The sequence below is a fragment of the Eubalaena glacialis genome, chromosome 18 (genome assembly GCF_028564815.1).
Source record: "Eubalaena glacialis isolate mEubGla1 chromosome 18, mEubGla1.1.hap2.+ XY, whole genome shotgun sequence".
In the NCBI taxonomy this organism is placed as follows: domain Eukaryota; kingdom Metazoa; phylum Chordata; class Mammalia; order Artiodactyla; family Balaenidae; genus Eubalaena; species Eubalaena glacialis.
In genome coordinates, this window is record NC_083733.1 from 12,426,599 (window position 1) to 12,452,540 (window position 25,942).

A 25,942-nucleotide genomic window follows, 5' to 3' on the forward strand; every position below is an offset into this window, starting at 1 on the left:
AAGAGGAAGAGGGTGGCAGGTTGACATCTGTCAGTTCAACCTCAGAGGTTTGGCTCTCACCACTTGTTGATGGAGTCGGCAATTTTCCCTCCCAAACTGGCTCCAAAAATTGGGTCAGCCCCGTCTGCCTGGCTTTTTGCCTCAAATCTTTAAGCATCTCGGCATAGGGGGCAAACGCACAGGAGGTTAAGCGCTTAAATTTGAGGCTGCGGTCAAGCATAGGGTCACACTCTTCCATGTCACTGAAAATTTTTTCCAAGGCAGAGTTCCATTCTGATATTTTGGCCGCTGTAAGAGGGACAATTCCTGGACTCTTAGGCTGACTTTCATCACCATCTTCATCATCACTGACTCCAACGCCTTGTTTTGCCATCTCGTCCAAGTCTTCGTTGGTGGGTTCTACTGCCTTCTCTGCCAAAATTTCCTCCACATCTTCTTCTCTCATGTCATCAAAGCCTTCTCCACTTATCTGCCATGCGATATGCATTATGTTTTTGACACTGTTCTTTATACTTTCTGTAACACCTTCAAAGCCTTCAAAATTTTCTACGCAGTCCGGCCAAACATTTTTCCAACAATTATTGATAGTAGCCTGCTTGATGTTGTCCCACGCTGTGCCAACATAATCAATAACGTTGCGTATAGTGACTGACTTCCAATAGTCCATCATGGTAGTTTCCTTGTTGGCTCTGAGAGCCTCAAAAGCCTTGCTATAAAGCTCCCTAGTATAGTGCGCCTTGAAGGCTTTTATTATGCCCTGATCCAGGGGTTGGATGAGAGACGTAGTATTTGGGGGCATGAAAAGAACTTCTACGTTGGGGTGGGCATTTCTGAGTTCTTCACAGCAATGGACTGGGGCATTATCCAAAATTAACAAAATCTTGAAGGCAAGGTTTCTGCCCTGAAGATAGTATTCAACTTCTGGTATGAAGCAGCTGTGGAACCAATCAGAAGTCATCCACACTTTTTTGTTCCACCTCCAATGGACCGGCATATGATTCACGCTTATCCCTTTAAGTGCTTGTGAACTTGGAGCTCTGTACACCATTAGGGGTTTGCACTTAAAGTCGCCCTTGGCATTGGCGCACAGAAGCAGGGTTGCATAATCCTGGAATGATTTAAAGCCAGGGGCTTTGGAGGCCATTTGCGTTATATAGGTTCTTTTGCCAACGTCTTTGTAAAATAGGCCAGTCTCATCAGCGTTGAACACCTGCTCTTCCACGTACCCCTTTTCCTGTATAACACTTAGCAGGTGTTTTTTAAATTCTTCCGCAGCCTCCTGATCTGCAGAACTTGCCTCACCTGCAAGCTTAACATTACTCACACCATATCGCCTTTTGAAACGTGCAAGCCAGCCAGCGCTAGCCGAGAAGGGTTTCACGTTTTTCTGACCCTGGGTAACGTGACCGTAAATTTCTTTGGCTTTCAGCCTCACAACAATGCTGTCCACCACACCTTTTTTATCGGTTGTCATCTCATGAATCCACAAATTGAGCCGCTTTTCCATCTTTTCCATAGCTTCCTCACGCACTATAGATGTCACTTTAGCACTTTCCGGAGCAGCCTCACGTACAGATCGGCGAATTTCCTTTTCCTTTTTCTTGATGTACCGGATTGTTGACTCATTAACGTTGAACTCACGGCCAACAGCACTACAACTCATGCCTGAACGAAGCTTATCTAACACACGTATTTTCTCCATAAGGCACATCACAGCCTTCTTGCGCTTAGGAACACTAGGCAGCAGCGCAGCACTACGCTCAGGGGTCATTTTAAACAGCGAAATCACCAACAAAAAGCACAAAAAATGCAAAAAACGCGGCACTAAACAGATTGCGAAGAGGACACTTATTTAGAGTACGAGAGCCGAAGCAAGATAGCGGATCATCTGCCTCCAACGTCGGTACAAGCCACCACTGGTTGACTCAGAATTTTCACTCTCTGCGCATGTCCGCGAATAACCCCAGAAAGCACCGCGAATATTGATTTTCGCGGTGACAGTAAATTTTAACAAGCGAATACAAAAATAGCAACCTGTTAATAACGAAGGTCACCTGTATTCCCGTGGACAAAACAAATTTCGTTTAAGCATATTTACTAAATCAAAGCGTCTGGTAGCGCTGGAGACTACAAGTTCCAGCATGCACCGCTTCAGCACGGAGCCCGTGTTCCGCCAACCGCCACAGTAGCGTCAAGCCCGAGGCTTTGGCCCGGAAGTGTCGCATTTGGATCACGTAGCACTCTTTGTGCCTGTGCACACGCTGCGGGGGCCGCCCCAGCTACCGCCGCCCCTGCAGCAGCTCTATCTATGGTCTCTCCCTAGAGCTTTGCCGTTGGGGGTAGCTGCTGCGGGCTCTGTTCGCCCCGCGCGGCAGCGACATGGAGGAATTCGACTCCGAAGACTTCTCCACCTCAGAGGAGGACGAAGACTACGTGCCATCCGGTGAGCGATTCCACCTGGGGCGAGAGGCGGCTTGTCCCGCCCCGCGCCTCACGTGAGGCGCGCGTTGCCCGGAGAGCGTGGGCCCGGTGGCCCAGTGGCCGCGTGGCGCGGATCTCAAGCGTCCCCGCCCCGCGCCCTCGCCCGCCTTCTCGCACCGTGCGGCCCCCGTGGCCCAGGAAGTGAGCACGGGGACGATTCGCGCAGCTGCTCCTCGCGGACTGGCTTCGGCCGCCGCCCCCTCTCGGAGCGCGGGAACCGGCACGTGAACTCCGCCCTGCCTCTGGTGAAGCTGGCCGTGGTCGGTCATCGCGTACCCTCACCAGCCCTGAAATCTTCTGAAAGGCAGTCTTATCGCCAGGCCTTCCGTTCCCAGAGAATTGCTAGCTAGCATCACGTTCCAGATAGGTCTCTTCACTTTCTGTCCTCAAAAGGGATCTGGTTGTTAAAAAGTTCACATAATGATGCCCTTTGCCTCTTTGCAACGTCTATACCCATTGCTCTCTGATCAGACCTTTGATTTTTTGTTTTTGTATAGGCTTCTAAAACCGAACCGGGCCAAAATAGATGTCACCCAAACCTACCCCTTCCGCCCTCCTGCACCTTCCGCAGGCTTCCCCATCTCATTTAGAGGTATCTGCCCGTACAATAGCTCAGGTTAAAAACAAAACAAAACCTTGGGAGTTGTCGTTATTCTCACTGTTTTGGTCTAACCAATCATTAAGTTCTGTTTGTGTCTGCGTAGAAGGTTAATTTCTGATCAGTTCCTCATCAATCTCGCTCTTACTGAACTACCATTAACACGAAGACTCGCCATAGCTTCCCAGTTGGTTTCCCGGGTTCCATTCTTATCTACCAACATTGGTCTTTCGGTATCGGCCAGTGTGATCATTTGAAAACTAGTTTTCATTTTAATCAGTTATGCATGCGCCTGTTTGAAAATAGTCAAATGTTTTTGAAAGGCTTATTTTTGAAACTGAACCGTTTCCCTCCCCCCTCATACCTGTCAATCCTCCCCAGAAGAAACTGCTTTCTACTTTTAAAATTTGGTACTTCCATTGTCTATTGACTTAACCCATCCATGTTAGGTGTTATTTTAACACCCTCTTTAGTCTCACCGTTTCACCTTCAGACCCTCCCCAGCTCCCCAGCCTGCCAATGTCCCTATGTCTAATTTGGGTTAGATTGGTATTGTGTTTCCTTTTTTTGTAATTACTTTGTGGACATCTTGTTCAGGCCTGACCATGTGGTATATACAGTTATTGCTTTTTCTGCACTAGTTTTCTCTGGAGTTAATAATTGTCATTTTGTTGTTGTTGCTTAGGCTATGTACTTACTACTGATTTGATCTGGAACTTTCAAAATTGTCTAAATCATCTCCCAAGATAATTTAGATTCATTAGATAATCTTTCACTTTTTGAAGTCCATCTTTGCCGTCTGACCTGCTCCAATTTGTCTTGGTTTTACCACTTTGGAACCTAAGATTTTCCATCATCACCACCACTCTGGCTGTTCCTTTTACCTCCATTTTCTCTTGGATTCGCTGTTCCTTGGGTCCCATGATGTCTTCTTTCTTGGTGTGTTCCACCAAAATGAGAATAAATCCTCAAATAACTTCTTGAGGAAAGATGCATTTTTTTAGAAACATTTTTTTTTTGAGACCTCGACTATCTAAAAATAGTGAAATATTGACCCTCAGGCATGATTACTAATTTAGTATAGAATTATGTGTTCTATAATAGTAATTCTGCATTCTATAATAATAATTTTCTATCTGAATTTTAAAGGTATTCCTCCATTATTTTCTAAGTTTCCAGTGTTTTTATTAAAAAGTCTCTTTTGTCACTAATTTTTCCTCATTTATATAAAATTTGTCTCTGGAAGTTGATAGAATCGTCTCTTTGTTTCTGATATTTTCTGATATTTCACAGTGATATACTGTACCTTGGTATGAGTCTATTTTCATCCATTCTGCTGGGCCTTCTGGAACTTTTTTTTTTTTTTTTGGCTGCGTTGGGTCTTTGTTGCCGCGCGGGTGCTACTCTTTGTTGCGGAGCACAGGCCCTAGAGCACGCAGGCTTCAGTAGTTGCGGCGTATGGGCTCAGTAGTTGTGGCTTGCATGCTCTAGAGCGCAGGCTCAGTAGTTGTGGCACCCCGGCTTAGTTGCTCCGCGGCATGTGGGATCTTCCCGGGCCAGGGATCGCACCCGTGTCCCCTGCATTGGCAGGCGGATTCTTAACCACTGCGCCACCAGGGAAGACACTTCTGGAACTTTTTAAATTTGGGGGGGACAGTTTTCTCCATTTTATTTTTTTGGAATCATCATTATTTATGTGTTGAATCTTATGTTAGACCTTATGGACTGGTTTTGTTTTCCTGTACTTTTTTTTTTTTGATAAACTTTTAAAAAATTTTTATTTATTTATTTATGTATGAATGTATGTATGTATGTATTTATTTAGCTGCGCCAGGTCTTAGCTACAGCACGTGAGATCTTCATCTCCGGGTGCGGGATCTTTTAGTTGTGGCGCACGGAATCTTTCAGTTGCAGCATGCGGAGTCTTTAGTTGTGGCATGTGTGATCTAGTTCCCTGACCAGGGATCGAACCCGGGACCCCTGAATTGGGAGTGGGGAGTCTTAGCCACTGGACCACCAGGGAAGTCCCTTTCTCTATTTTTATCCTCTATTTTCTAACCCTTTGACTTCTTTTTCACTTTATGGGAATATTTCAGTATTTTACCATCCAACTCTTCTGTTGAGTTTTTTTTCTCTACATATTTTTCCCGAGTTTTATGGCTTTTATTAACACAAATGCAATGTGTACACGAGCTGTCTGTTCATTTTCTTTGCTGTGCAGCCTGGCATTGGGATTGGTGACTCAGATGGCCAGGTGGGCTGCTCTTTCCACAGTGACTTTGGGGTTCTTGGAGGAGATATTGGGAGTAGTCTCAGCACCGTAAGATTTGTTGCCCATCAGCCGCACTTCAAGCTCTTTGACATAGTGGACCAGGAACTTCCAGAAGCCACTGGGCAGCATGTGCTTTGTTTTCTTGTATCAGTGTTGGATCTGGCCCTTGGATATTTTTAATTTTGAATAACTTTTTTGTTTTTTCACAAATTTTAAATAGCATCATGTTCTTGTTTCATGTGTGCAGTATCTTATTGCTCTGTGGATATTAATAATGCTTTAAGGCCTCTTGCCTTCTCAGATGGCCCACACTCTGTGGAGTGTGTTTCTCCCATGACTGCTCTCACTTTCCAAGATGACCCCATGCCCTGGGCCCGCTCTTGCCTTTAGAGATGGTCCGCATCCTTCCTATGGAATGTGTATCTCTCTAAATGAATCCACTTCTTACCTATCAAATAATAATAATAATAATGCTTTAAATTTTTTTACTTTTAACTTATGCACGGTAAAATTCATTCTTCATTATACTGTTCTATGAATTTTTGACAAATGCTTAGAGTTATGTAACTGCCGCTAAAATTAACAGTTCCAAGGCCACCTTTACCCTCCCCCCCCAAATTAGATCATATTGTCTGTGTATAGAAACAGTTTTATTTCCTCTTTTCCAATAGGCATACCTTTTATTTCTTTTGCTTGCCTTATTGTACTTGGTATAGACTTCCAATGTAATATTGAATAGGAGAGGTGAGAGTGGATATCCTTTCCTTGTTCCCAATCTTAAGGAGAAAGCATCAGTGTTTCACCATTTGGTATAATGTTAGCTATAGGTTTTTCATAGATGCCTTTTGTGTGTGTTTTAAGCACTTTACATTGTCTAACTCATTACTAACTCAATCACATAACATGTCAAGTATGTGCTATTGTGCTCTCCACGCATGAAGAGACTGAGGAACCCAAAGTCACTCAGCTAGATAGTAGCTGGGCTGGGATTTGAATCCTGGCAGTCTGCATATACTGCCCCTAATGTGTTTTATTAGGTTAAAGAAATTGCCTCTATTCTTAATCTGCTGAGAGGTGAATTTTGTCAAATGTTTTTTCTCCATCTATTGAATGTGTGGTTTTTCTTCTCTTATCTGTTAATGTGATGAATTACAGTGATTGATTTAAAATTTTTGAACAGCCTTTTATTTCTGGGATAAAACTTACTTGGTCATGATGTATTATTCTTCTTCTACATTACTGAATTTTGTTGAGGAGTTTTGCATCTGTTTATGAGGGATGTTGGTCTGTAGTTTTCTTGTAATTTCCTTGCCTGGTTTTGGTATCAAATAATGCTAGCCTGATAGAATGAGGAAACAATCTCTTTCCGCTAAGGTGATTTTTATTCACCCTGTACATTTGTGTTGGGCATTATTATGTTAGACACTTTCTCATATTTTTTTGGTGATTCTTAGTTGTTTGACTCATATTTAAATTAAGCATGGGGGACTGAAAAGGTGATGGAAGCTCTGAGTCTTTGGAGCTTCAATTAAAAAAAGATTTGTTCATTTTGTGCTTTTTTTGTCTATAGGGTTGTTATTCTGTTTCTTACTCTTATAGTAACTGCATGATTTTTGTGGTTGTTTGTGTAATTTAAAATTTGCTTTTCTCTTATCAGTGATATTGAGCATCTTTTTTCATGTTTAAGATCCAGAGCCATATGCATGTCTTTGTCTGAACTGTCTGCAACATTCACCCATTTTTATGAAGAAAAATAACTTTATATTATTACAAAAGCAGTGCATGAACTTCGTAGAAAATTAGAAAATGCAGGCAATTAAACATAAAAAATCAGAATCATTACATTCCTACCACCCAGAGATTATCAGTATTGATCCCTTATTGAAACCCACTCTGATCTTTTTTCTATACCCAGATGTAGTTATTTGTATTTTTCCCCAACCTGAAATCATAGTTTTTTCATGTTACTTTGTAACCTGCTCTTTTCAGTGAACATTCTGTCCCTGTCCATTTCAGTAAACTTTCAGCTCGTCTAATATACAAACCATATTCAAGTTTTCCCTTTTGACTCAAAAATGGCTTTAGCTTTTTTGTTTAAATCACCGTTGAGTTCAGGACGACATGTATCATCCAGTTGTTCCATCCCTTAAATATGTTTTAATATAGCACACTCCTGTTTCTGTGACTTAGATTGGCTTAGGAGATCAGGCTGTATGTCCTGCAGAATGTCTCACCTTCTGATTTTGTTTGGTTGCTCCCTCATGGTATTAGGTTGTTCCTTCGTCCCTTGAATTTTCATTAAATTGGAAGTTAGATCTAAATGCTTGGTGGATTCAAATGAAATAATTTTACCTAAAATAAATTATAGACGACTTGAGTGTTTCATAATGCATAACATGAGAAAACACAAAATACCTGGTTAATTCCCATGGTTGTGACTTCTGGATCAGAATGATGAGAGTTTGATCCTTCTATTGTGTAATTATTTTTTCTCTTAGAACTGGAAAGTATTCTGTGTGGTAATATACTTAATCGTTAAAACTTAAATTGTTTTTAACATTACTTGATAATCCTTGCCTAGATTACTACTATAATTACAGTGTGAGAGTGATGGTTTTCTAATTTTGTGGTTCTTCTACATTTATTGTTTGATGTTCTTCTGAAAGTGTAGCTTTTCCTCGTCAGTGGGGCAGGATAAATGTTTAATTCATTTCCCTTAATTTCCAATTTTCAAAATAGGGAGTAATCTTAATAGTAACCTAAAATGGTACAAATAATTTTTTTAAATTAATTAATTTAATTTATTTATATTTGGCTGTGTTGGGTCTTCGTTGCTGCGCGTGGGCTTTCTCTAGTTGCGTCCAGCGGGGGCTACTCTTCACTGAGGTACGCAGGCTTCTCAGTGCGGTGGCTTCTCTTGTTGAGGAGCACGGGCTCTAGGTGCATGGGCTTCAGTAGTTGTGGCATGTGGGCTCAGTAGTTGTGGCTCGCGGGCTCTAGAGCGCAGGCTCAGTAGTTGTGGCACACGGGCTTAGTTGCTCCACAGCATGTGGGATCTTCCCGGACCAGGGCTCAAACCCGTGTCCCCTGCATTTGCAGGCAGATTCTTAACCACTGCACCACCAGGGAAGCCCTGGTACAAATAATTTTTTCTGTCTTTTTTTTTTTTTCACACACACACACACACACACACACACTGTATTTTATTTTTACAAGAGATACATAGACTGACACCAAGCATTGTACATGGATGACCACAACAAAAGCAACAATGATTGCAATGACCAAACATGAAACACTCATACTATGTCATAATATTGATATTCAGTCCAGTAATCCTCCACTGTAACAGCTCCTTTACTTCGCAGTGAAAATTGATTTGTATATTCTTTGCCTCTGAGTCCTTGTGGGATTTTTTTTTTTTTTAATTCAAACAGAAAGTCACAAAAATTATACTCATCCTCATCAGTTCACTCAGTCCCATGTAATTAATTTTTTTTTTCCATCTTGATCTTTTGTTAGCACTTTTATGAGTTCATCAGTTTTTCATTAGAGTTCTGAAAATGCTTATTCATTCAGTTCAGCAGTACAGTTACCAGAAACCTGTACTTGTCAGAGTCTTTTCCATGAATTTCTTGAAGATGAAACCCTTTTATAGGAACATATTTGCAAAAGCATCAGAGTACACCCAGAACTGTCTGTAAATGACAAAAGACTTAAAAATGACCATGGTTAAAGATTTGATGAAAGTTCATAATAATGCAGTTGACAAGAAAATTAGTTATTTCTGAGATATACATTTTAAAGTAAAAAACTAGGATTATGACTTATAACATTATACCAGAACATAAGATTTTTAGAAATTTCATATAATGTCTGAAACATTTATATTAACATATTTCCATACAAATAACCCAATGAAAGTTTAGTATTAGTTGTTTTGTTTGTTTTTTTATACTGCAGGTTCTTATTAGTCATCAAAATATCATAAAGTTGTCACAGTTTTTTATCGATTCAGTGTGTTTCAGTCTAACAGTTATTCGTTTTAATGGTCAGGTCATCACTTTTGGCCACTAAAAGTTCTTTCAGGCTGGATCTTATATCCTTTTAACGTGACCCATTATTCTTAAATAACTTCCTTGCTTTCTGGCACAGCAAAATGTCCCCATTTCACCTTGTGCTTTCCTTCCCTCAGACTTGAAATTAGCTGGCCTTTTCAGGGAGCCATTTTTGTGTTGAGTCATATCAAAGAATACAATCTGAACTTTAAAGAAATGCTCATTGCTACTAGAGTGACATTGATTCTATGCCATTTCAGTGAACAGAGCTAGAAAATATTCATCTTAAAAAGAGTTGAGTGCTGAATTTTAAGTTCAGTTTTAACATTTGTTTTCATTTAATTTCTTAATTTCTTTGGTTTTATAATTGTGTGTCATTTCTTACTCTGAAGTTCTGGATTCCTAACATGATTAGTAGAACTACTGAACTTTCTTTTACCTATAATAAAAGGAATAGTTTCAAAATACCAACAACGATGTTACTACTAGGAATAGAACTTTCTTGGTCTTTAGAATGCATCTTGCTAAGGATGAACAGTCAAAATACTGTTTCTAAAGTTCTTGGAGGGGCTTCCCTGGTGGCGCAGTGGTTGAGAATCCGCCTGCCAATGCAGGGGACACAGGTTCGATCCCTGGTCTGGGAAGATCCCACATGCCATAGAGCAACTAAGCCCATGTGCCACAACTACTGAGCCTGTGCTCTAGAGCCTGTGAGCCACAACTACTGAGCCTGCATGCTGCAACTACTGAAGCCCGCGTGGCTAGAGCCCATGCTCTGCAACAAGAGAAGCCACCGTGATGAGAAGCCCGAGCACCGCAACTAGAGAAAGCCCGCACACAGCAACGAAGACCCAACACAGCCAAAAATAAATAAATTAAATAAATAAATTTATTAAAAATAAATAAATAAATAAAGTCCTTGGAGTAAATCCTTTCTTTGTGGCTTGTGTTATCAGTTTAGTTATGTTTATATGTTTATTTAAACTTTGCTCAATTTAAGGGATTTTCAGAATTCTGCGGAGCAGTAAACACAGAGAACTCTTGCTTCTGCTACCCCTGCTTACCCCACTGTCTTCTGCCCTGACCCTTACAGATAGCGATTTTCATTAGTTTTCAGTTTTTCCTTGTAATTTTGCCTTTTTATATTCTATTTGTATAAACAAATACAGTACAGCTGGGTACCCACCTCCGTGGGTTTGTCTTTTAAAAGTCCTTTTGTTGTAGTGATTTTACTCAGGTTTCAGGAGGAAGCAAAATTACATTTGTGTGTTCAGTCTCTTCATGAAACACTTTCACTTACCACTTGGTGTCTAAGATGCCAAGTTTGCTTCCATTTTAGAACCCTTATATTTACTATTCCAACAGCCTCAAATGCTTATTCTCCAGATTTTAGTAGAGCTGGCTCATTCTCATCGTCTTTGTTCTTTTTTTTTTCCCTAATCTCTGCTATCATATTTGTAGTTTTCAAGAGTTTTATAATGATATTTTTCATTTTCTGAAAATTATTGAGTCATCTTATTCTTGTTTTGTGGATGTCTCTTTGAGGATATAAATTATAAAGGTTTTTTTTTTTCCTAATTTTGTTTCCTCTTAATTCCTTTCTGTTTGTTTTCAGTCTTGCCTTTGATATTGGACGCTTTCCTCAATGTTTGGTGGTCCTAGTTCATTGTGAGTGAAATATTTAAAAACTAATTTGATGTGCAGGAATATTCAAAATAGCCCTGTTTGTAATGGCCCCAAACCAAATGTCCATCAACAGAGGAATGGATAAATAAATTGTGGTATAGTCGTACGATGAAATAATATTAGGGATGAGAACGAATAAGCTACAGCTACATGGAAGGAACTGGGTGACTTACAAATAGAATGTTGAGTGAAAGAAGCTGGACGCAAGAGTACATATTGTAGGCTTCTGTTTAAGGCTCAAAAACAGATGAAACTAATTTATGATGTTAGAATTCAGGATAGTGGTTACCTGTGGGATGTGGGTGGTGGCTATTGATTGAAACGGGGCCTTCTGCAATGCTGGTCATGTTCTGCTTTTTCATCTGGGTCGTATTTATACAAGTGTGTTCACTTTGCATAATTTCGTTGACCTGTACATTAGTTTGTGTGCTTTTTGGTGTGTTATACTTCAAATAAAAGCTATGTGAAGTAAAAAAGAAAAACACAACTGGTTGAATCTCTGTGTGTACAGGATTTATTGACTGGTACCCATAGAATGTGGGCAGACTGGGCATTCAAGCAACACTTTTGTTGGGGACCCCAGAATGTCAGTGTCTGAAGATGGGAAGCAGATGTGTTTGTTTTTTTCTGCTATGTCTAACTTGAAGTCTTTAAGCCTCTTTCTAAACGTCTTTTATTGATAAGACAAGGTATCCTTTGCTTACTTTTGAAAGATATCCAAGATGAGGTGGAAACATGAATTTCTTTTTTGAAAAGTACAGTGGTCAGTTTGCAATTTCTGTTCATTCATTCAGCATATACTTCTAAAGACATGCGGATCCATGTCCTCATGGTGTGTGGAGCATAGCAGAAATTGCAGACATTAAATATAAGTGGGGTGCGTTAAGGAGGGAAATATGGACTGCCCTGGAGGCCTAGAATAGGAGAACTTAGCCTAGTCTTCAGGAATAGGGAAGACGTCCCTCAGGAAATGATATTTTAGTCTGGTGAAGAACAGAGGAAAGTACTAGATTTTTTTCCTTAATGAAAATGTCTCATTTTGATTTGAAAATCTTTATTCCTGTCTGTCTGACCACCCTGTTATGTGATTTCAGGTGGAGAGTATAGTGAAGATGATGTAAATGAATTAGTGAAGGAAGATGAAGTGGATGGTGAAGAGCAGACACAGAAAACCAAAGGGAGAAAAAGAAAGGCTCAGAGCGTTCCGGCCAGGTGATGCTGCCCTCAAGGCCCTTAGAAGTCAGGGGCTGTTGTCATAACCTTCCAGATTGCTGGGATTGGTCTGATGATAGATTTCTTACTGCCAGGGTTTCTAACCTTTTTCTCATTGAGGGAAATATTTGGTGACATTTTAGGATTAAATTCTTATTCTCTGGCAAGCTTTAAAATTTTTTGAGCTTTAATTTTAAAAAGTTAATAGGTAATATGTGCACCTGGTTTAAAATTGAAAACTCGGGAATTCCCTGGCAGTCCAGGGGTTAGAACTCTGCCTTTCCAGTGCCAGGGCCTGGGTTCAGTCCTTGGTCGGGGAACTAAGATTCCCACAAGCTGCGTGGTTCGACCAAAAGAAAAGAAAAATGCAATTGCTACAAAAAATATGTACCCCATCTCTAGCCCTTGTTGCTTTGTCTCAGAAGAATTATGTTACCAGAGATAATTCTGTGTATGTACAATCATGTATATATGTATTTCCTACTTTTTTTTTTTTGGCCATGCGGCTTGCGGGATCTTACTTCCCTGACCAGGGATCGAACCCACGCCCCCTGCAGTGGAAGCATGGGAAGTCCTAACAACTGGACCGCCAGGAATTCCCTCTATTCCCTACTCTTAAAAAAAAAAAAAAACGAATAGTAGCATACTCTGGATATCATTTCTCACTTTCCTTATTTCACATCTTGGAGATGATACTATGGCAGTACATTTAGCTATACCTTTTTCTTTTCAGTGACTGCATAGTGTTACATTACTGGACAGACCTTACTTTATTTAAGCATTCCTTTATTGAGAGACCTTTAGATTGTCCTCATCTTTACTACAGCAAATAAGACTGCAGTGAATATTCTTCGTATGTGTCTTTGTACACATGTATATTTGTAAATTAGATCTGTAGAAGTAGAATTGTTTGACCCAAGGTTATATGTAGTAAAAAAATAAATAAAATTTATAGGTATAGACAAATTATCTTCTATAAGCCTGGTACTGAATTGCACTCCCACCAAAAATTATGAAAATTCTGACAAGTTATTTAACTCAAAAAGGGAGTCTTTCAATGCAAGTCTTTTATTCTCTTTGATTGGTGTTTCTGTCTTCCTGGACATTGAAGCAAAAAGCAGAGTGTAGAAAGAGAATTTTGAGTATTAGATGATTCACTTGAAGTCAGAATAGTCTTAAGAAGCAGTTTACTCTTTTAGGTCTTGGACCCAATTCTTTTATCCTTGGCTTTTGTATATTCCAGCTTTCATATCTTCAGAAGGTGGGAAGAAACATGGATTCCCCGCTCCCCACCCCCTCAGAACTCTGGGAAGAAACAGTGCAAATAAATCTGAGGCTCTCTTCAATCTCTGTTCCCCAAATGGAGTGACTTTTAAAAAGTCAAAAATACCGGGCATATGTATGTTACTAGAACCCTCTTTCTGAACAGATTGATTCTGTGAGGCGATTTGGGGTATTTTCTTGGTGAAAACAGCTGGTCCTAACTTAGAAGTAGAACACTGTATTTTGATTCTAAATGCTTTGGGAAAATGCTAACTGTAAGAGCTCAGTTCTTTTTTTCTTCCACAAAATCTCAGCTTACCTCTCCCACTTGCCCTATATCAGGCGTGTTAACCAGTAGTCCCCAGATTTAAAAGTTTTCTGATATTTGCAACATTATGTTTGGAATTCAGGAAAGGATAACTGAAATTATTTTGCCTGTTTGTCTTGTCTTTCCTTTTCCTTGTGACTGTTGGTGATTAGGAAGAGAAAACAAGGTGGCCTCTCATTAGAAGAAGAGGACGAGGAGGATGCCAACGAGGAATCTGGAGGAAGTAGTAGTGAGGAGGAAGAAGCAGCTGCAGAGCCAGAAAAAGGCATTGAGTCAGAGGATGCAAGGAAAAAGAAGGAAGATGAACTATGGGCCAGCTTCCTCAATGACGTAGGACCAAAATCAAAAGTGCCTCCGCGTACACAAGTTAAAGTAAGTTAATAGATGAATGGGATGAATGCTTCCCCAGAAATGCCGGAAGTTCCCCAGATAGATTTTTAAAATTTACAAACAGATTTGAGGCTTACAACAGAAATCAGACTAGATGCCTTTTAATAGTTACTCTACTAAGTGAAAAGCAAAGCATTCCCTATGGTAGGAAACACAAGCCTTTCTAATTAAATAAATTTTCAATAAGCATTTAACTGTTTAGAGATGAAATATTTAAGAATAGCTGGAAACAACATGTTTGGATGGATCTTTTAGTTTTCATCCTTAAATGAAACTGATTACACTTCTTTTTTCATAGAGAGGAGAAGAGGGTGAAGAGACAAGTTCAAGTAAATTGTTGGTCAAAGCAGAAGAGCTAGAGAAACCTAAAGAAACAGAAAAAGTTAAAATCACCAAGGTGTTTGATTTTGCTGGTGAAGAAGTCAGGTAAGATGACATTCACAAACTTCAAAACTAGTACTTTTAAAAAGGAGCATCTTTCTAAATGGTGTTAGACATCTGTCCTCATTCCAGCCCATCTTAATATTTTGGAAGATTTACATTTGAACTCAAGGAAAGCAGTGGTTCCATTGATTATCAGGGAATATGAGAAAGGTCCTTTTACATATGGTAATGTAGTTGGGCATTATGAAGTGGTTGGCTGAACAGAAACAAGAAAATGTAAGAGTTAAGTATTTGGTTTCACTTACTCATGCCGTGCTTTGTGACTTTGGCTATTTCTCCCTTTGTTACTTCCCTTAACTTTGACGTATAAGCCCCAGTGAAACCTTTGAAATCAGGTGAGAATTGAAAGTACTAGGAGAGAAATTTGATTCTGATATTATTTCCTCATCTTAATATTTTTTTAATTGATTCATAGGTTTGTTACTAGTTTAGAAAAACATTATAGGCTTAATACTCTTGGCCGTTCTAGATGAGAGCCACATGCCCAGAATTTCTTCTTCCCCATTTATTTAAAATTTTAATATGAAAACAGCAGATGTGTAATTTAGAGCTGGACAAGAACAGATGAAGTGCCTGCCAATCAATAATTTTATAGATGGTCACAATTATTTTCCTTGACAGTAATTAATTAGACTTGTTTACTCTCTGTAAATATAATTTCCCCTAAAGTTGATGCTCTTAAAAATAATTTCTAGTTTCCAACAATTATTTCATCTAGTGAAAATATATCTTAGAAAAAAGTTTGGCATTATTAGTTTTTGTTTGTTTGTTTGTTTTTAACATTTATTTATTTATTTATTTGGCTGCGCCGGCTCTTAGTTGCGGCACGCGGGATCTTCATTGCAGCGTGCGGGATCTTTGGTTGCAGCGTGTGGGAACTTTATAGTTGCGGCATGCGGGATCTAGTTCCCTGTCCAGGGATAGAACCTGGGCCCCCTGCATTGGGAGCACGGAGTCTTAACTGCTGGACCACCAGGGAAGTCCCGGCATTATTAGTTTTATAAATGATGTGAAGCAAAACTTTTTATTATTGTTATTATTTGTTGGTGGTGGTGGTGGTGGCTCTTTTTATTTTTTACTTTTATTTTTTTATTGGAGTAGAGTTGATTTACAGTGTTGCGTTACTTTCTGCTCTACAGCACAGTGAATCGGTTATAGATATACATATTTCCACTCTTTTAGTATTACTTTTTTTCTCCCCAAATTTTTTTTCTGGAAAATTTTACACTTATAAAAATGTTGCAAGAATAGTATTACAGTGAACACCCATACACCTATCATACTGATTCACCACTTGTAAATGTTTTGCCCCTCTCTCCACCATCTGTTTCCGTATTTCTCTCTTTTTGTTTTGGCTGAACCATTTGAGAATTGTAGACATCATGACACTTCACTCTTAAATAGTTAATCACTGTTTCCTAAGAACAAGGATCTTCTCCTTTGTGACACAGTATAACTCTCACATTCGGCAGATTACACATTAATGCAGATTGTTATCTAAATTCTCTGTAGTGAAGGACCCTGATTTTAAATTTTCAACCTGTTGCAGACCAATACTTTTGTAAAACACAATAAATAGGAATTATTAGAAAAGTAAATTAAGAAGAGATACAAAATACAAGCGCAAACTTTTTTAAAAATATTTATTTATTTATTTAGGCTGTGCTGGGTCTTAGTTGGCGGCTCGTGGAATCTTCATTGCGGCATGCTGGCTCTTTGTTGTGGCATGCGGACTTCTTTTTCTTTTTTAATAAATTTATTTATTTTTATTTTTATTTATTTTTGGCTGCGTTGGGTCTTCGTTGCTGCGTGCGGGCTTTCTCTAGTTGCGGCGAGCGGGGGCTACTCTTCGTTGCGGTGCGTGGGCTTCTCATTGCGGTGGCTTCTCTTTGTTGCGGAGCACGGGCTCTAGGCACACGGGCTTCAGTAGTTGCAGCACGTGGGCTTCAGTAGTTGTGGCTCGCAGGCTCTAGAGCGCAGGCTCAGTAGTTGTGGCACATGGGCTTAGTTGCTCCACGGCATGTGGGATCTTCCCGGACCAGGGCTCGAACCTGTGTTCCCTGCATTGGCAGGCGGATTCTTAACCACTGCACCACCAGGGAAGTCCTGTACCTCTTTTTAATTTATTTTTCTAATAATTTCTTTTTATTGTGTTTTACAAAAGTATTGGTCTGCAACAGGTTGAAATTTTTAAATCATGGTCCTTCACTACAGATGATTTAGACAATGATCTGCAATAATGTGAAAGTAATGAGGATGGAGGTGTGGATTTTAAAGCAGTTTCATTAAGTTCAGGATTTTCATTTTTACTTTTTCCAAACAAAGCCAGTAATAACTATATTTTCTTTTTTTCCCTCCAGTTTTATTGAGAAATAATTGACATACAGCACTGTATAAGTTTAAGGTGTACAGCATAATGATTTGACCTAGGTACTTCATGAAATGATTAGTAGTAACTGTATTTTCAGAGTTCATCTTCAGTGCTTCATAAGTAGTCAGTTCCAGTAATTTATCCTGTCAAGTTATAATTAAATTTAACTTATATTTCAGTGGGAAAAAGGAATTCTGGATGCATGAATTTCCTGTGTGGATTTTTTTTATGAAAAATATAATTCAAAACATTCTGTGAAACATGTTAACCTATAGGAACTGTTCTTCAGGCTTTTAACTTTCATTTTTACTCTTAGAGTTTATTTGTTTCTGAAAAACATGTTGAATTACTTCCTTGTGTGAAAGTACTAAGATTATTAAAAACACCAAACTGGGAATTCCCTGGCAGTCCAGTGGTTAGGACTCCACAGTTTCACTGCTGAAGGCCTGGGTTCAATTCCTGGTTGGGGAACTAAGATCCTGCAAGCTGCTCAGCACGGCCAAAAAAAAACACCAAAAAAATACCAAACAAAGCAGGCAAATAAGCATGTTTTACTGTCTAATTGAGATCTTTAAAATTGGGGACCATATGGTTATTGTTTTTCTTTTAGAAGTACTAAGTTTATTCTGTAGTTCATCATTCTCAAGGCACTTCCTTCTTCATAACCATTGTACTTCAGCATGCATTATAACATATGCATATTTATGATCAACTTTCAGTTTATCAAAAATAGAGTCATTTAAATTTAATGCATTAGCTTTACATAATTCACAGTTTTTACTACTGTACTAAGAACAGTGGGGGGTTTTTTATGTGGTAAGAGTTTTCTCAATGAAGGAAGCAGTGTATTAATTTATGTTCTAGCACAAACTCCTTAATCTAAACTGTTTCCCTGTCTTGCAGCTGTGCCATTGGAACATATTCTTCCAAACACTTAAACTTCATATCTCATCTGTTGACATGTGATCCTACTTTTAGTATACAGATCAGTGTCAGTTAATGTTTGTCAGCAAAAAACTGATTAAAAAGAATCCTTTATATCACCCTCGTGATTAAATCACATATACTAAAATAATTTTCATATTAGCAATAATCTGTCGTTCTTCAAATTGCATTGAAGAAACACTTTGCTAACTTTGTTAATAGTTTCTCTATCATAAGCCAGATCCTGAATACTTTTAAGCCATGGTATCATTGGAAAGTTGTACTTGAACTACCTTCTTCGTCAAGATTTCCAAGCAGACACCTTTGATATAGTCTTTTATTAATGTCCTGGGAATGGTATATGTTTTTCTTAGTTAGCAACCAAAAGTACTCCTTTCTCAGAAGGCCATAATGCTAACGTAGGGAATTTTGTATCTTTTTATTGACTTTTTAGTTCAGTACTCTTTCTTTAAAAAAATTCTTTTGATTTTGAACTTATTTCTTCATGTTTTATATGTAAACGCTGCAGAAGTTTTGGTGGATTTGTTGCTTTATTAGCCAAAACATCTCTGCAAAGAACTTACTGTGGTTTTAGCGCTACGTGATCAAAACCCAAGCCCAGTGTATGAGGGCTCATAGAGTAAAAGCGGTTTGACCTTGGTTGTCCTTCATTTCTTCGGAGTCACTTCCATCATCATCATGTGGTTTACTACTACTGCTGCATTCAGGAAACGTGGGCTTTTTTGCAGAAGCGTACAGTGTAGGTTGTTTTGCCATCAGTAAATGAGGATTAAAAAATAATACCAAATTTACTTTCTTAATTTAGTTATTAAACTATAAATTTTAAAAGTCACACTTGGTCAAAAATTAAAATGATTGTAAAAATTTATAAAAAGAAATGCTTACATTTTATCACATTTTTGGGTTTTAATTGATAAAATAACCCTAAACTTTCATACACACTGTAATGTGGTCTTACTGCACAAGACTAATATCACATGTGACCACCTTGCAAGTTTGACAGTACCTGAATTGGTCTATGTTCTGTTTAATGCAATGAGTCCATCATTCATGTCTTGAATATTGTGACATTGTCAAATTGCTAAGCAAGTTTCTAAATACTCACTCAAAATTTTTGTACCTATCTTGTCTTAGACCAATAACAGGTAGTTTTGCAGGCCACATATTTGGTAGCTCTATATACAGTTCTACGCAAATCTTTCCCTAGTTATTCTAAAATGTTCTTTTTTTAAAAAATAAATTTATTTATTTTTATTTTTATTTTTGGCTGCACTGGGTCTTTGTTGCTGTGCATGGGCTTTCTTTCATTGTGGCGAGCGGGGGCTACTCTTTGTTGAGGTGCGTGGGCTTCTCACTGCAGTGGCCTCTCCTGTTGCAGAGCACGGGCTCTAGGTGTGCAGGCCTCAGTAGTTGTGGCACACAGGCTCAGCAGTTGTGGCACGCGAGCTCTAGAGCGCAGGCTCAATAGTTGTGACGCTCGGGCTTAGTTGCTCCGCGGCATGTGGGATCTTCCCGGACCAGGACTCGAACCCATGTCCCCTGCATTGGCAGGTGGATTCTTAACCACTGTGCCACCAGGGAAGCCCCAAAATGTTCTTAATAGCTATATTTCTTGTCCAGTCCAACCTCCAATCCAAGATTACACTCTGCGTTTAGTCTTTATTTATTTTATTATTTTAATAAATTTATTTATTTTATTTTATTTATTTTTGTCTGCCTTGGGTCTTCATTGCTGCGCCCGGGCTTTCTCTAGTTGTAGCAAGCAGGGACTACTCTTCGTTGTGGTGCGCAGGCTTCTCATTGCAGTGGCTTCTCTTGTTGCAGAGCATGGGCTCTAGATGTGCGGGTTTCAGTAGTTGTGGCTCGAGGGCTCTAGAGCGCAGGCTCAGTAGTTATGGCACACGGGCTTAGTTGCTCCGTGGCATGTGGGATCTTCCCAGACCAGGGATCAAACCCGTGTCCCCTGCATTGGCAGGCAGATTCTTAACTACTGTGCCACCAGGGAAGTCCCTGCGTTTAGTCATTTTTTTTTTTTTTTAATGGACTTTATTATGTTGAGGTAGATTCCCTCTATGCCCACTTTCTGGAGAATTTTTTATCATAAATGGGTGTTGAATTTTGTCAAAAGCTTTTTCTGTATCTATTGAGATGATCATATGGTTTTTATTCATCAATTTGATAATATGGTGTATCACATTGATTGATTTGCGTATATTGAAGAATCCTTGCATCCCTGGGATAAATCCCACTTGATCATGATGTATAATCCTTTTAATGTGTTGTTGGATTCTGTTTGCTAGTATTTTGTTGAGGATTTTTGCATCTATATTCATCAGTGATATTGGTCTGTAATTTTCTTTTTTTGTAGTATCTTTGTCTGGTTTTGGTAACAGGGTGATGGTGGCCTCATAGAATGAGTTTGGGAGTGTTCCTTCCTCTGCAATTTTTTGGAAGAGTTTGAGAAGGATGGGTGTTAACTCTTCTCTAACTGTTTGATAGAATTCACCTGTGAAGCCATCTGGTCCTGGACTTTTGTTTGTTGGAAGATTTTTAATCACAGTTTCAATTTCATTACTTGTGATTGGTCTGTTCATATTTTCTATTTCTTCCTGGTTCAGTCGTAGAAGGTTATACCTTTCTAAGAATTTGTCCATTTCTTCCAGGTTGTCCATTTTATTGGCATAGAGTTGCTTGTAGTAGTCTCTTAGGATGCTTTGTATTTCTGCGGTGTCTGTTGTAATTTCTCCTTTTTCATTTCTAATTTTATTGATTTGAGTCCTCTCCGTCTTTTTCTTGATGAGTCTGGCTAAGGGTTTATCAATTTTGTTTATCTTCTCAAAGAACCAGCTTTTAGTTTTATTGATCTTTGCTATTGTTTTCTTTGTTTCTATTTCATTTATTTCTGCTCTGATCTTTATGATTTCTTTCCTTCTGCTAACTTTGGGTTTTGTTTGTTCTTCTTTCTCTAGTTCCTTTAGGTGTAAGGTTAGATTGTTTATTTGAGATTTTTCTTACTTCTTGAGGTAGGCTTGTATAGCTATAAACTTCCCTCTTAGAGCTGCTTATGCTGAATCCCATAGGGTTTGGATCGTTGTGTTTTCATTGTCGTTTGTCTCTAGGTATTTTTTGATTTCCTCTGATTTCTTCAGTGATCTCTTGGTTATTTAGTAACGTATTGTTTAGCCTCCATGTGTTTGTGTTTTTTACGTTTTTTCCCCTATAATTCATTTCTAATCTCATAGCGTTGTGGTCAGAAAAGATGCTTGATATGATTTCAATTTTCTTAAATTTACTGAGGCTTGATTTGTGACCCAAGATGTGATCTGTCCTGGAGAATGTTCCGTACGCACTTGAGAAGAAAGTGTAATCTGCTGCTTTTGGATGGAATGTCCTATAAATATCAATTAAATCTATCTGGTCTATTGTGTCATTTAAAGCTTCTGTTTCCTTATTTATTTTCATTTTAGATGATCTGTCCATTGGTGTAAGTGATGTGTTAAAGTCCCCCACTATTATTGTGTTACTGTTGATTTCCTCTTTCATAGCTGTTAGCAGTTGCCTTATGTATTGAGGTGCTCCTATGTTGAGTGCATATATATTTATAATTGTTATATCTTCTTCTTGGTTTGATCCCTTGATCATTATGTAGTGTCCTTCCTTGTCTCTTGTAACATTCTTTATTTTAAAGTCTATTTTATCTGATATGAGTCTTGCTACTCCAGCTTTCTTTTGATTTCCATTTGCATGGAATATCTTTTTCCATCCTGTCACTTTCAGTCTGAATGTGTCCCTAGGTCTGAAGTGGGTCTCTTGTAGACAGCATATAGATGGGTCTTGTTTTTGTATCCATTCAACAAGCCTGTGTCTTTTGGTGGGAGCATTTGATCCATTCACGTTTAAGGTAATTATCGATATATATGTTCCTATGACCATTTTCTTAATTGTTTTGGGTTTGTTTTTGTAGGTCCTTTTCTTCTCTTGTGTTTCCCACTTAGAGAAGTTCCTTTAGCATTTGTTGTAGAGCTGATTTGGTGGTGCTGAATTCTCTTAGCTTTTGCTTGTCTGGTAAAGCTTTTGATTTCTCCATCAAATCTGAATGAGATCCTTGCTGGGTAGAGTAATCTTGGTTGTAGGTTCTTCCCTTTCATCACTTTAAGTATATCATGCCACTCCCTTCTGGCTTGTAGAGTTTCTGCTGAGAAATCAGCTGTTAACCTTATGGGAGTTCCCTTGTATGTTATTTGTCATTTTTCCCTTGCTGCTTTCAATAATTTTTCTTTGTCTTTAATTTTTGCCAGTTTGATTACTATGTGTCTCGGCATTTTTCTCCTTGGATTTATCCTGTATGGGACTCTCTGCACTTCCTGGACTTGGGTGGCTATTTCCTTTCCCATGTTAGGGAAGTTTTCGGCTATAATCTCTTCAAATATTTTCTCAGGTCCTTTCTCTCTCTCTTCTACTTCTGGGACCCCTATAATGCGAATGTTGTTGCGTTTAATGTTGTCCCAGGGGTCTCTTAGGCTGTCTTCATTTCTTTTCATTCTTTTTTCTTTATTCTGTTCCGCAGCAGTGAATTCCACCATTCTGTCTTCCAGGTCACTTATCCGTTCTCCTGCCTCAGTTATTCTGCTATTGATTCTTTCTAGTGTAGTTTTCATTTCAGTTATTGTATTGTTCATCTCTGTTTGTTTTTTCTTTAATTCTTCTAGGTCTTTGTTAAACATTTCTTGCATCTTCTCGATCTTTGCCTCCATTCTTTTTCCGAGGTCCTGGATCATCTTCACTATCATTATTCTGAATTCTTTTCCTGTAAGGTTGCCTATCTCCACTTCATTTAGTTGTTTTTCTGGGGTTTTATTTTGTTCCTTCATCTGGTACATAGCCCTCTGCCTTTTCATCATGTCTGTCTTTCTGTGAATGTGGTTTTTGTTCCACAGGCTGCAGGATTGTAGTTCTTCTTGCTTCTGCTGTCTGCCCTCTGACGGATGAAGCTATCTAAGAGGCTTGTGTAAGTTTCCTGATGGGAGGGACTGGTGGTGGGTAGAGCTGACTCTGCATTTAGTCTTAAGAGTCCCTCTGTGTTGTAGAGTGTCTCTCAGTTTGGGTTGTTGCATTGTTTCCTCATGGTTAACTTCATATTAATCACTTTAGACAAAAATACTACATTGATGATGTTTTGTCCTCCTCAGTACATCTCATCATTAACACCGATTATTGGTGGCAATAAGTTAGACTACTTAGGCAATATGTGTCAGAATTCTCCATTGCAAAGACACCCTTTTCCCATATAATCATTTTCGGGATCCATTAAATAAATCTTGATGATGTGAATTAAGAATGTATTTTGCTGGGCTTCCCTGGTGGCGCAGTGGTTAAGAATCCGCCTGCCAATGCAGGGGACACGGGTTCGAGCCCTGGTCCGGGAAGATCCCACATGCCGCGGAGCAACTAAGCCTGTGTGCCACAACTACTGAGCCTGAGCTCTAGAGCCTTCGAGCCACAGCTACTGAAGCCCACGTGCCTAGAGCCCGTGCTCCGCAGCAAGAGAAGCCACCGCAGTGAGAAGCCCGCGCACAGCAACGAAGACCCAATGCAGCCATTAATTAATTAATTAATTAATTATAAAAAATAAAAAGGGAACTCTCTTTAAAAAAAAAAAAAAAAACAAGAATGTATTTTGCTGCCAGAAATCATACTGGGAACTATTGAGCTATCCAACAGAGGTTAGTAGAACACTGATAGTGAACCAAAGTCCTACAGAAATAATACAGAAAGTGTTTAATATACCTTTCGGAATATAGGTTTTAAATTTTTGGAAGTTTTTCTTGGCTCGCATTATTTCCCATGTGTCATATAGGATATCTAAGAAGGATTTATTATAACTTTACCATTGACTTTACATAGAGAGTAATAAGAAAAGCTGGTGAATAACTGTCGTTATGAGAAATCATTAAATTTCCTGATCAAATTAAATTTTGTGGATTTATTAATATTTATAAATATAGTTGACTGACACAAATTTTCTATTTCTTTTTTTCTTTAAAAAAATTTTTTTTTCTTTCATTTTTTAAAGCAAATGGATGATGATTTTAAATACTGGATGAGTATTCAGAGAACCTGCTGTTTCTATCATTTGTCAGAAGAGGGCAGCACCATATCTATCAAAAAAACAGCAGTATGAATAAGGAAACACTTTTTTTTCCATAAATATACACACTCTCACGCACATATATTTTATACTCAAAAGTAATATATGCTTATTCCTTTAAACACATACGTGCAGCGATATATAACGTGACAAGTGAAAGTTCTGTGTAACGCCTTCCTCCTAAAAAAACCCAAAAATTCTGTTAATAATTGTCATGTTGGCAGGATTTTTTTTAAAACTTCAATTATTTATACTTAAATTTAGGTATTATAAGGAACCCTCATGTAGGAACTTGGAGGGCCTGAATTTTGACAACCAGATGCAAAGTTGGTAAATGGATTTGAGCATGTCTTTTAATCTCTTGATGTCATTATTCTGCTTTTCCTTTTTGTCTTTGTATCAAGTTAAGAAATGTGAGGAAGAGCTACTGATGACCGGGAGGAATTTGTAAGTGTAAACATAAGATAGTGTTAGCACAAAGTTAGTCTTTTGGGTTTTTTCTAATTATGTTTTAATTGTTAAATTTAGGATTTTTACCTTTTTGTTTCGGTTTTCTCCCACTTGAAAAATGTGTAGCTTATTAACCTTGGTGAATGAGGAAATACAGTATTTTTTATCCTTCCCTATCATATAACCAGCTGAGCCAGTTAGCTCAGAATTTCCTAAATGATTCACCTTTTGGAAGAGGCCAGTCATGGAAAGTTTCTGCCTAAATAAAGACTTCTCAGGAAGTTCTGATTAAGTGAAAATGAAGTTAAGATGGAATTCCTTCTGTTAGCACTTGAATTAACTGTTGCTAATGATGGGCCTTTTCCTGTCAGGGTTCCCTCTTGTACATTAGGAGTGGTCTATAATTTACCTGTTCTCCTACTTGAAGATATTTTGATAGCGAATCCTGCCCCCCCTCCCCCCGTCTGCATCTAGGTCAACGCCTGACTTGCAGGATCTTAGTTGCCTGAACAGGGATTGAACCCAGGCCCCGGCAGTGAAAGCACCAAGTCCTAACCACTGGACCGCCAGGGAATTCCTGCGAATCTGTTCTTATTGCTTGTTAAAAGTGGAGTTCTTCTAGGCATATTCTCAGTATACAGTAATCTGCTTATTATTACTTTGTGTCATTTATCAAAGTCCCTGAGAGAAATATTCCAGTTTAAAGAACTTGTTTCCTAGTGAATATGAATAAGACTTTTTAAAAAAAAATAAATTTATTTATTTTATTTTTGGCTGCATTGGGTCTTCGTTGCTGCGCGCGGGGTTCCTCTGGTCGCGGCGAGCAGGGGCTACTCTTCGTTGTGGTGCGCAGGCTTCTCACTGCGGTGGCTTCTCTTGTTGCAGAGCACGGGCTCTAGGCTCGCGGGCTTCAGTAGTTGCAGCATGCAGGCTCAGTAGTTGTGGCTCGTGGGCTCTAGAGCGCAGGCTCAGTAGTTGTGGCGCTTGGGCTTAGTTGCTCTGTGGCACGTGGGATCTTCCTGGACCAGGGCTTGAACCCGTGTCCCCTGCATTGGCAGGAGGATTCTTAACCACTGTGCCACCAGGGAAGTCCATGAATAAGACTTTGACAGTAAGAAATTAATAGAGATATTCCCACACCTTATACTTTTTTCCATGCTTCCTTTATGCCACTTACTATATATCATGTTTTGTTATGATTTGTTTTCATGGTTGGCTGTCCTGCTGGACTGTGAGCCAGTCAGGGCAGAGACCATGTCATATCTTTTTATATGTCTCATGTTAACACAGTGCCTG

The 25,942-nt window shown here is 38.9% G+C and overlaps 1 protein-coding gene across 1 annotated transcript in view; it reads left to right on the forward strand.

The window, feature by feature from the left end:
• Positions 1–2,224: 2,224 nt before the first annotated feature.
• CFDP1 (craniofacial development protein 1) overlaps positions 2,225–25,942 on the forward strand; it is a 136,759-nt gene continuing 113,041 nt past the window's right edge. The window contains exons 1-4 of the mRNA XM_061173381.1: positions 2,225–2,443; positions 12,190–12,307; positions 14,051–14,270; positions 14,587–14,714. Coding sequence (XP_061029364.1) covers positions 2,380–2,443; positions 12,190–12,307; positions 14,051–14,270; positions 14,587–14,714 — 530 coding nt within the window. The 5' untranslated portion in view covers positions 2,225–2,379. The remainder of the gene's footprint in view (positions 2,444–12,189; positions 12,308–14,050; positions 14,271–14,586; positions 14,715–25,942) is intronic.